Raw genomic sequence first — 12,010 nt, 5'->3', positions numbered from 1 at the left:
ACCAGTGCCAAAAAACATTTTTACTATTTTTTGTGTCATGATGCCAAGGCTCTCTGGGCCTTTTGAAGAAAAGCACACCCACAGCATCACACATCCTCCACTGTACTTACTAGCAGGCATGAGGTGATTTTCCATATAATTTATCCTTATCTGGCCATAAGCAAAGTCCCAGCAGCTTTTTGCAATCGTTCACATCACTGTGATTTGCAGTGAATAAATACTTTTTATTGTTTCTAATGGAGATTTTTTCCCCTCCTTTGAGATCTTTCTCACTTTGTGTGATGGAACGTTAAACTTGTTCCTGTTGTTTTCAACTTCTAAATTATTGCTCGGCTTGTAGAAATGATTTATTTCTTGACTTACAAAGATCCTCAAACATCAGACATGTCCTCTTGTCTTTTTGTCTTCTGAAGAGTCGGCTGTGTGTTCAAACATTTCTATATTCCCAGTTATACCTGAATAATTGGAAGTTTTTAAGCAATCTAATCAACTTACTGTATAAATTGAATAGTTTTATAGTAATAGGGACTGTTTGGGGTAAGTGTGTCACTGGGGATTATATAAGCCTGAAGAGCTCTTGGTTACATTAAAGACAACTATTTTAATTGTATAATTAAGTTTACTAATCATTACAAATAACCAAATAAAAAACTGTAATATACAGTACAGTAACTCCCAAGACAATTATTGTCTGATTCCTTGATTTACTATGACATTTTAAAGTATTTCTTCCTTTTCCAAATTCTGAAAAGTAGCTTCTGGCACAGAGGTAGAGTGGCAGCCAGCCTGAGACAAGGAATAAATTTTATGATAAATACTTTGGCAGTGAGGGACATATTAAGCTGGATGATAAAAGTTAGTGGCTTCCTGTAGGCCAGCCGTGCTATCACTGCTCCTCCAGACGCAGCTCTCAGCAAGATGGCAACTCCTCATCGGTAAACAGCCCCTTTGTGCTGGGGTGCTGGGATTTAGAAAGCAAACAAACGTTCAAACAGAAACCTTTCCTGCTACTTTCACTATTTTCTTCATGCTTGAAAACTATAGGAAAAATAAAAATAGTCCCTGCCACAGGAAACGTAAAACAGATGAGCAAGAGTTCAAACTGAGTCAGTCATGATAAATTAAAAGGAATAAATATCCTGTTTTAGCACAACTATGTTTTTCTGAAAATGGCCAGACTGGTGTTATTGTGGTTAAAAGTCAGAAATCAGAGGAACTATTAACAGAACTGATCAGTGCTTAGAGCAGGCTGATTGAAGAAACAGGATTTAGTCAAATGTTTCTGCACATAAAGAACAAAAGTTCATTTTCAGTCTCAAAATGTGGTAGATGTATATAAATCCTTCAAAGGATTGCTATTTTCTGTCCCTCTTTATGACTTTATGGTGAAAATGTTTGCTGTGTTGTGGATGCTTCATGGGTGATGATTGCAGGGTGGAGTGAGATGTGAAAGCAATTTCCATCCAAATGCTGAAAAGCCTTGCTGAAACTTGATTCTGTTCTGCTTAGAGACTAAACTCCAAGCTTTAAACCTTTTCTACTCTTTTGCACTTGAGAGTGAAATACCCATTTTGAGTTTATCACACAAGGTGGTGGAGTCAGATACCGACATATATAGAGAAAATCTTTAGAAAAAAGTGCTAGCATTGTCTTTTTTTTAGTGTTGCCGTTGTATAACTGTCATTGGAAGTTACTGCACCAAGCCAGAGGAGATGCAGGCTAAACGGCTTAGTCATGGCGACTCCACATAGGGATAATGTAGGAAAACAAGACGCTGCTTACCTCTTTTTCCAGGCGGAAATGCAAATTGCTCAATTCAGATTCAGATCTGGTTTGTCATCCAAGCCTAATTACTTCCAAGTTGACCCTTAAGATTATTTCAGTAACAGCCTAATGCAAATTGTTCAAAAATATTTTAGGTAATCAGGTTTACAAATAACCTTTAGTACAACGACTAATTTCGTTACTCTCTTACATAGTAAAATTGATTTTAAAACGGCTAATTTTAACATTAGAAACATTTGATTCATTACTTTAATTGACGAAGAAGAAGAAGTGGTATAAAAATTTATAGACACAAGATGTATCAGTTTGGAGGATATGATGCACCCTGCTTTCATAAATATCTTCCCAAAGGACGCATTTAGTTGAGAAGCACAGCTAATTTTCCTTTTTAGTCCTCAGATAAGTTCCAGTGATATTTTCAGTTTTAAATCCATACAAATTAATTCTGAAATCTCCCACAAGGTGTTTTGGGCGAACTAATGCCGAACATTGTGATTGTGAGCAGAAGGCAATTAGAGGGAATAAAATTCACCATTAGGTCCAAACGAGAGACTATTTGCCAGTTTTTTGAATGACTGACTGATTGTTGCATCTCCACAAATATTTAAGAAACATTTCCAAGAATCCATTCCAGTCTTTTCTGTGTTACTTTCTTGTGTTTTCTTTTCTCACCTTTTTTTTTTTTCTTGTGTTCGCAGATAGAAGAGGAGAATGCAGCACTACTGGCCGCTCTGACAGACAGTTTGGATGGCATGGTGGATGCCGAGGTGGGCGGCCTCTCTGTTTTTCCAACTCTTGAGGAAGAGCCCAGTCAAGAGGAAGAGGACGAGAGGAGTCTTCCTCTGAGTGCCGAGGACTTCAGTCAGCCACTGGGGGCCGAGACAGAGGACCTATCTCTTGTAAGAACATCTGTTAGCTTAAAGTCATATTCATTTTGGGTACATTTTGAGAACATTATTATGAACAAAAACATCAGATATGAACATCCACTTTCATGTTCCTGCCAGTCAGTTTACAGCACACCTTTGAGTGCCTGTTTGAGAACATTAACGCTTCCCTCCTGGTTCTGTTTACAAAGATCTGAAAATCAAAAGTCCCCTGCAGCTCAGAAAGCGACATCTGTCAGAGTGGGTCCTTTAATTCGGGCTTCAAACGCCATCTATCCCCTCTTCACCCGTGCTTCGACGTGCCTCTCGTTTCCCATGCTCCCCCACTCTCTTTCTCACCGGCATTCTAATCTTCATCGCGCGTCGCACCTTGATGTTCCCCTCAAGTTGGCCTGCGAGGTTCAAAGTCTGCCTTTAACTCCCCGAAAAACAGAGCAGCGCCAAGGCACAAAGTAACCTTTCATCCGGTCCTGTTCAGTGAGCGTGGGCTGCCGTAGTTCCAAGACCCACGTGTCTCTTCAAGGAAAAGGGAGAAAGTTTTCAGAGAAAGAGGCTGCATGCTTTAATCTGTTAATTAATCATCAAAATTAACAGGAAAAAAAAATATTGAAATGCAACAGGGTGACATGTATTGAATTTACATGTCAGTTTAACTTTTATGGATTTGATTTGGATATTCTATCCTGTTAGGAATCAGCTGTATGTTACTGAGTACAGAAATGTTAGAGGATAAGATATCAGCAAAACGTGTGATAAAATATCCCCTTTGAAGAATTAAGACTTGCCCTTGACAATCAGAACATTTTTGGATTGGGTAACAATCACACCTGCTTGTTAGCACACTCATATGAATGCCTGTGATCGTGTTGCTCATGTGATTGCCTGTTTTCAAGCCCTCTTTTCTCTTTTCACACTGTGTTGCTGCATGCCTCCCTTCATCGTTCCCTGAACCACATTTCTGGGAACAAACCGTGTTTTCCTCTCTTCGCTCTGACTTCTCCCTGTTATCAGCCTGCACCTGAGCACACCCCCCCATCCTATCATACAGGAGCAACAAATTCTTGTATCCCTTTTCAGGGAATATTGTGGCCCATTTTCTTTTGTGTTGGCTCAGCTGTCAGAAGAATGCAGCCCTGTACCCGGCTCTGAAGCCTAATTAAAGCAGGAAGCTATTTCACTGCCACAAACGACTTATGATTAGCGCTGTAATATGGCCTTATTGCACTTGTCGAGTTGAATCCACCCGGCGTCCTTAATTTGACTTAAATTTCACAGCATAAGGGCCTGCGTCTAAGGTTCTCTGAGTAAGTGCCGGTCAACAAAGATGCCATTGTTTGGCAGTCACGAGTCAAGTTGGATGGCTGAATACCTGCAGTGTAAATATTCACCAAGCTGCTCTGCAGGAAAGATTTGCTAACCTCTTTTATATTGAATGGGTTCATTTATAATTCAGTCCAAAAGAGAAAAGCAAAAAATGTTTGTCGGTTTGGGTCTTACATTCTTCCCTGTTCTGTGCCACAGTGTTGGGTTGTTTTGTTGCAGAAAAAAGGCCTGTGCACCACTTGTTTTTGTTAATTAGCCTCCATCCATCTTAAAGTACACTTCGAAGGTGGCGAACCAATAATTACAAATAATCCCTAGCACTATAGGGAACAGTTGGTGAAAGTTCAATGGGGGTAAAGGAGATTATATACAAACAAATTTGTTATTGGCAGCCACATTGTTGGAAAATCTGAAAATAGAGAAGCAGAAAGTAAAGCTTTACTCTGTGGACTGTGAGTGTGAAACTAAATAAGAAGCTCCTGCTCTAAAACTGAAACAATAACTATGGCTTTTATTTGAAGGTGTTCATTTTATTTGAGGGTATTCAATTACAATGCATGGTAGGGGCAGCTTCATGCAGTAGCAGTTTGGCTGCCTGTATAAATGGTGTATCCCACATTTCCAACACAGTCAAATATAAATCACTAATTTAAAAGTAGGCAAAATTCTGCTGTTATTTTCTCTAAAGACTTTTCTCTTACATTGTGACATCTCCTCTCCCAATGCAAATAATTAATAAGCTGTCAAAACAGAAATACTTTTTAAGCTGGAGTGGATGACTTAATACACTACCTCCAAACTTTTTCCTCTAAAATATAAACTTGGACACAAGTGCTCTGTGCAGAACTGTTTTAAAATATTTTCATGCACGTCTACGATGTAAAATTTAAATTTAAGACAAGTCGGTTTTTAATTTGTGTAAAAAAAAAAAAGTAGTTTTTTATTGAAGCCTAATATGGCATTCATTCCCATTAAAACAATGCATGTATGTAAACATCTGAACTCAACTGCCTGCCGTTATAGTGTCAGTGAAAGACGTTTCCAAAAAGTCAGGCCTGGCAGCAATAACAATTACTGTGTGGGCTTTCTAAGCTGGCAAAGCAACAGCATCCAGCAAAACATCAGGACACAGAGGTGATTGTGCTGCAAGAGTCTGATAAATACCATGAAGGTATTGTTTTAGTCTAAATAAAATGTCAGCAGTACAAAGAGGTCACACTTCCAGATGGCATTTTCTTTCATTTTCTTTGCTGTTGTGTAGGGAAAAAAAACACAATTGTCCTTGTTTATCCTTGAAATCCCTCGGTTGTCGATGTGTGTCTAAACGAGCGTCGAAGCAGGCTGGTTACTGAGTTACCCATGTCTCTGTTTCCAGACTTATGGAGCAACAGAAAGGGTCAAACCAGAAGCAGAGGCTCATTCGGGCTCAAAGACGAATCCCTTTACATGTTTTCTCCATTTATACCTTAAATGGTGATGTGAACTCTATGATCTTGTACAAATTTTGCACTTTCCTCACATCCCCTTCCATAACTTATCCAGCACCCAACCCTCAATATTGCCCTATTTATGCTTTCAAAACACAAATCTGTTAAAACCTATTCTCTCCCTCTGGATTCAACTCTGACAGCTTGGCTCTTTTTCATGGTAACAGATAATTCTCATACACACTCAGTCCTCTCTACAAACTCTTCTGCAGAGTTTCTGCTCCTACCCTGACTCTGAATCAGTTTGCCACAGGCGCAACTTTTTCTTGTACCTGCAGGCAGGCAGTTTGTGACGAGCCAGTTAAGACCCATCACTTCTAGGAATTTCATCGCCTGAAATCGTATCATTTACATGCAGAAAGACTGGTAAACTGCACACTTTTCGTAGCTTAGTTTGAGGAGCTCAAGCAAGTTTTTCCTAGCATTCCTCAAGTCTTCAAAGAGGTTTGTGGTGCGCCTGTTCAGGGTGCAGTGTCTCAAAAATCCCTGATGCAAATCCAGCCGTGACGTTCAGCGCCCCTGAAAAAAAGCAGGATATTTCGCTGTACTAAATATAAATCATATCATCCTGAATCCAGCCTCTGTTTCCACTGAGTGCACTATCAGTGGCAAATATAGCAACCTGACATTCACATCCACTCACACAGAAAAGCCTGCTGTAATAACATTAGGCCTTTACTCAACTGTGTGGGTGCGTGCGTGCGTGCGTGCGTGCGTGTGTGTGTGTGTGTGTGTGTAATTCATCCCCTCCTTCCATCAGCTGAGTGGTTTACTGTCACATGTTTACTGTCACTCATGTGCTCAGGTCCGAGTGTGGCGCTGCCCTCTACTGTTAAGTGCTGGTTCTGCAGATGATCTCACTGAACTTTCTGGTGCTTCTTTGCCTGTCTGTTCACTGTCTGTGCTTTTAATGCTCAAGGTGTAATTATTGTGGAATAACTGCACACATTTTATTCATAATTGCACATAAAAGTTTTTATGGACTTTAAAAGTGATAAAGAAGAATATAGTAAACATTTTGTACTATTTTTATCTCCAAAGAGAGAAAAAACATCAGTGAGAAAGTAATTTTATTTAAGTAATTTAATTGGAAAAGTAATATAGCTATATTATATAGATTGTTGTGCACAGAGTGGTGTTTCTCAAGCATCTCTTAGAAAGTTTGAATATTTTAAGGACCATTAAATACATGATTTATATAATTTTCTGGCCTACACAAACATTTTGAAGACTATTGACAATCAACGCCCCAACAAAGAATGAGGCAAAAAATTATTATTATTGTTGAAGAAGCTGACTTTCCACTGTATACAACTTTTTAATGTAAGGTTGAGTGGAAGGAAAAAGTTGAAAATTGTGCACATGCAACCAATGTAAAACCCATTTAGGAATGGGATGACATTGACCTGTACCATAATCCCAATCCAGAACAGTTAGTCATAAACCATGATCATAAATATAAACAGAATATGTTTTTTGCATTGTAAATTTACTGACATGTACCTGAAATGAAAAACTTTCTTTGTTTAAAGAATTTACTTGGCTTTTCCAGGATCTTATATTTGTTGGCTTGGAATAAATTGCACTGAATGGGTTGAATGAGACATTATTTTAATCCAGAATCATTTATTATTGGAATTCCTCAGGGACTAGCAACACATAAATGAAAATAAGAAAAAAAAATTGCATGGCTACTTCATGTTTTTAACTTTTACGAACATCAAACATCTAATCAGAGTTTGTGTTTGGGCAAACACATTTATTTATCAAATGTGTGTATTCCTATCCATCTTATTTGAGTAAGTGAGTAAGAAGTTGCATGCTGTCAAAAAGATGATTTTGATTAGAAGTTGTTCTGAGGAATCGCATTATCTTTCTTCTTTGGTTTTCTGCCAGATTGCATTCCATACAATCTGTTCATACTCGTGTGTGATTCCCTTTGCATTTTTCTTTCATCACCTGCGTTTGCAATTCCACTTCCACTTTTCCTGTGTGTGTGTGTTCCACCGTAGAACAAGGCCTCTATTGATGATGCCAGCGCAGTTCTGGAAGGCATCCAAAGCGGAGTAGAGTAGAAGAGTGGGCTATACTGTTAGGGAGGCCCCCATGCCGTCGAAGAGTTTGCAGCGTTTCACACAGACTCAAACCTTCAGTTTACTCTTCAGTTTCCTCAATGGGACTCTCAGAGGAGCATCATCACACACTCTAAGCCAAGTTGGCTCTCAGACAAAGGGCCACAATGGCCCCATTAGCTGCGCAGGCAATCGTCCCATTTCTGTCAATTGACCCAGATAGTATTCTTTGGTGGCAGCCAGCGCTGTTGGGTGGTGATGTTGTGTTCATTAAAGCATTATAGTACTATAACAGTGATGAAAGTTGTTTATACCTTGACTCATGGCTAGGTAGTTTTACAGCATAAACTGCTAATATAAATATGTCAAATTTTGGTGCACTTTTAAACCCAATCCCTTTAAAAGCAGTTCTACCAATAATGTTTCAAATTACTTTCTCATAAAGATGTTACCATAAAAAGCCTTTAATTATTGTTTTTTACCATGAAGTACTTAGTGACTGCTGTCTGAGAAAGGTGCTAGTTAAATTAAATTGACGTACTATTTACTCAGTATAAATCGTCACTACCAGCTCTTCTCAGATCCATCTATCTCGTTTTATTAAATATAGCTGGCTAATTTGTAACATAGTCCTGATGCCATTGATAATTCTTGTGGTCCATGCAGAAACCTTTAAAAGGACATTTAAAGAACATTTTAATAATAGGGAATAGACCAATATATCAACATTACACGTCAAACTAAAGTGTTTAATCATAAAAATGTTTTAGTAAATAAACATAATGCAATGACATGATTTGATTATAGCGTACTAACAATAATTCAGTGCCATGTTAATATCCCTTGCACTCATTTTGTCACATTTCAACCGTGACAAAATTGTTGTATTTGCTGTGGCTTTGTGTAAAAAGTAGCTATTATTGTGAAGTTCAAGGAAATAAAATCGAAGGTCTTCATATTTTCTAACAAATACAATTCTGAAAATGCAGTAGTATGTATATCTGGCTATATTTACAGCCAGATGTTTTGTATTTTTTCTTTACTGTCTTTACAGAGCTAAAGGCTAAACATTTTTCTATTGTTCTTTACAACATACCCAGCTCACCTGTTTTTTCAAATTCCTTAAATTGCAACAAAAAAGTAAAGAATCTCCCTTCATAACATTATTGGCTTTAAGGAAGCATATTGATTAATTTCTGAGAACTATAACATCAAAAGTGACGCTTGGCTGCTTTGATACATCTATATAAATTGCCACAACCACATCCCAAGTGATTCAGACCCCCAATATTGCTGAATTGCCCCCCACTTTAGGTTAACCGTCTTTATAACGGGTCCCTTTGAATCCTCATTCCTATCATTTCTGTATTTTCTGCATCATCTTTCGGAGCAAAGGCTGCAAAGCTTAGAGGGGGATTTTCTTTTCTAAGCTGATTTATATCAGCTGATAGGGCTGCCATGAAGCCACGCTCAGGATTGAACGGATGAGTACACAGATGGAAAAAAAGGTAATGAAAGGATAGTTGGAGAAAGAGAAGCAGTTGTGTTAATATCCATTTCAAAGGTAATACCCAGGGAAGGTTTAAGGAGAGGTTTCCTATGCTTTATGCCTTAACTTGGGCTTTGTGTTTGATCTGGAGCAACAAAAGGATGGGAGCAGGAGGATGGGATGTTAGAAAAGAGGGCAGAGTTGATGTGACAGTTTAGAAGTTAAGATAAAATATGTAAGGGTCACACAGGCTGATTTACAAAGGAGTCGCAAAGAAATCAGAGAAAAAGATTATATATAAAAATAAAAAAATGTTGAACAGGTAGAGAATGATGGAGGGATGATGGAAGAACAGGAGGCTGAGGGAGAAAGAGGAGCAGTGGTCACGCCGTATTATAATGTAGAAAAGAACAGCTGGATTTGGCTCTTTAATAGGAAACGTGAACGTGCCATGTAGCTGTCAGCTTTAGTGGTGTGATAAATGTACAGTATCATGACCTTTTCTACACATTATTCCTTTATACAAACATCCATCTGCGGAGCATTAACGCCTGACAGAATATAGATTAGAAAGTGCAGTGAAAGGCCAAAAGAACTGGATGTTCAATGCTTTTATGTCAATGTGGATAGTTTTTTCTCCTCCTGTTCTATTTACTATGGTGATTTAAAGTATGTTATCACCTATTAATTCACTATATTTGCATCCTAATGATTCTGCCTTAATGTGTTTCCATCTGATGATCCAACCAGGAGCAGCTCAATAAATTAGGATGTCTTCAAAAATATGTATTGTAAACTAATATATTACATCACAACACAGAGTGCTGTAATGTAAAGCATCAACTTCTCAGTATATAATACCCATATAGAAAAATAGATTTTTATGCAAAAATGTGATTTTTATGATAATGTCCTGTTATGCAGTACATAACACTGCAATCCAGTACATGATCACTGAAACCCTCCCATGGAGGTCAAGCCATAAAAGGTCAATGCTAAGGGAGTTTACTTTTCACATTTTGTTACATCTCATGGAAAGTTGAGAGGAATGAAAAGCTGTGGTAGAATAACATGCACAAGCAGCAGGGGGATTTAAGAGTTTGCTGTACATCTGTACAGTTGGACTGGCATGAGGCTTTAGCAAAAGCAGCACATCTTGGCCAAAGAGGAAAAAACAACTGGACTGTTGCTCAGTAAGGCTTCACAATATCAAGGAAATGTTATATTTGTGACACTATTGCTGAGTATCACAATGACAATCTGATTATTCCACATATTTTCTTTCTTCAAAAGGTTCCTATCCATTTTTTGCAAGCTTCACCATCTTGCCTGGTAAAAATAGACATTTAGTGTGGGCATCTAGGGAAATCAAAGACTGCTATTGTATAGCATACTATGAAATATTGCTTCTAAGCAGTGCTTTTCAGTTGCAGTGCATTGATATTGCAATGGCTCTGGCCATCAACCATAATCATCTAATTTGCCATACCTAGTATTTATATACCTCTGTGTGTAGTGAATCTTTATAACATCTGAGTTTTACCATATGAACTAAATTAATAACTATTAAAGGCATTCTACTGACTAAATACCAAGAGAATGTCCTGATGTCATATGCATTTTTTTTTCTGCAGCTGAAGAAGTTGTTGTTGACGCCTCCCAATGTTCCAACCGGCATCGACGTGAATAAAGATGGAGTCCAAAGCCATCGCTACAGCAACAGAAGTCTGCGCCTACGGCCAGTCAGACCTCTGACTAAGGTGAGGTGCAAATTACTGTGAATAGGTGACAGGACAATATCATCTCATGCATATAAAACACTCTTATCATTAGTATGTCCTTTAGTGAAAATACCCACTTTCCAGCAGTCTGAAGTAGAACAGAAGCAAAAACACTCAGACGCACATTTCACTATTCGCTGCATGATGCCTCATTCCGTGTCCTCTGAAAGCTGGTGAGATAACGAAATTGGATTTTTCCAATCACTTCCTCTCAGGGTGGCGAGTTGAGGCAGAAGCAATTTACAGCTATATGTAGTGTTTGCAGTCAGCATCACTGCAGCTGCAGGAGTTGTGTTTTTACATGTGTCTGCATTAATTCGTCTTGCCTAGCCTTTAATGTCCTGAAAAGATTCTGAACTTCAGTCTGTATTGGATTGTTTTTGGTCATTTGCGAGGCTTAAATATTTCTAGCAAAAACGTTGCTCAATGAGGGTTGAGATGGAAAACTACTTGTGTCATCGCTCGCTAAGATATAAAACCAGATACAAATTTCAGAAATAAAAGTTGCTCGTGCATGACAGTCGGCAGAAACAGACGGAACAATTTTCAGGATTTGTGTGCTGAGTAGCATCCAGAAACAGATTTTCTTTTAAGATCTCTGGCAGCCCAAGGAATTTAACTACATTTTCTCCACTTCTTTATGAGTTACTCAGTAAGGATAAAGACCCAGCAAATGTTTTTGTTTGTGCTTTGAAACAAAAGTTTCGCAATGAAATGTAGAGTCAAACAGACAGATGCTTGTTAGTGATGCTGCTTTAGATGTTACGTTTTATTGCTTAAGTGTTTTCATGCTGCATTCTATTTGACTCAGTAATGAAAATGCCTCACCCACTTTGACCATTTCCAGCTGAAGTGCCAACTACTATTAACATGCAATCTGAAAGAATGTATCTCTCTCTGTCTTGTACATGTAAATATTAAAGGAATATTATCAAAATAATTGTTAGGCTGTGCAAATATTCCTGCATAGCTGTGTTTTCAACTCGGAGCAGTTACAGCAAATCTTGAGAACCTGAGTCCAAAGTGGCTGTTCTCTTTTTGCCAGCATGGATTTATTACATTGTTCTACGTTTGTTTCTTGTTTATATAAACAGAAGTTAGTGCTTTAGTTTGGTAATTATCTTTAGAAGCATCATTAAAATCAGGCTGGAAAAAATCGGGCTTTTCTTGAAGTATTTACAGAACT

The 12,010-nt window shown here is 38.2% G+C and overlaps 1 protein-coding gene across 2 annotated transcripts in view; it reads left to right on the top strand.

Moving 5' to 3' along the window:
* Window positions 1–12,010, top strand: part of ppargc1b (peroxisome proliferator-activated receptor gamma, coactivator 1 beta) — a 112,740-nt gene that overhangs the window by 83,769 nt on the left and 16,961 nt on the right. For both annotated transcript variants that reach the window (XM_008420859.3, XM_081611812.1), the window contains exons 6-7: window positions 2,484–2,684; window positions 10,678–10,803. In XM_008420859.3, coding sequence (XP_008419081.1) covers window positions 2,484–2,684; window positions 10,678–10,803 — 327 coding nt within the window. The remainder of the gene's footprint in view (window positions 1–2,483; window positions 2,685–10,677; window positions 10,804–12,010) is intronic.

The sequence above is a fragment of the Poecilia reticulata genome, chromosome 10, assembly GCF_904066995.2.
Source record: "Poecilia reticulata chromosome 10, P_reticulata-male-v2, whole genome shotgun sequence".
Classification (NCBI taxonomy): domain Eukaryota; kingdom Metazoa; phylum Chordata; class Actinopteri; order Cyprinodontiformes; family Poeciliidae; genus Poecilia; species Poecilia reticulata.
The sequence above is the reverse complement of the archived record's forward strand: the minus strand, read 5'-3'. Positions and strand labels throughout refer to the sequence as shown.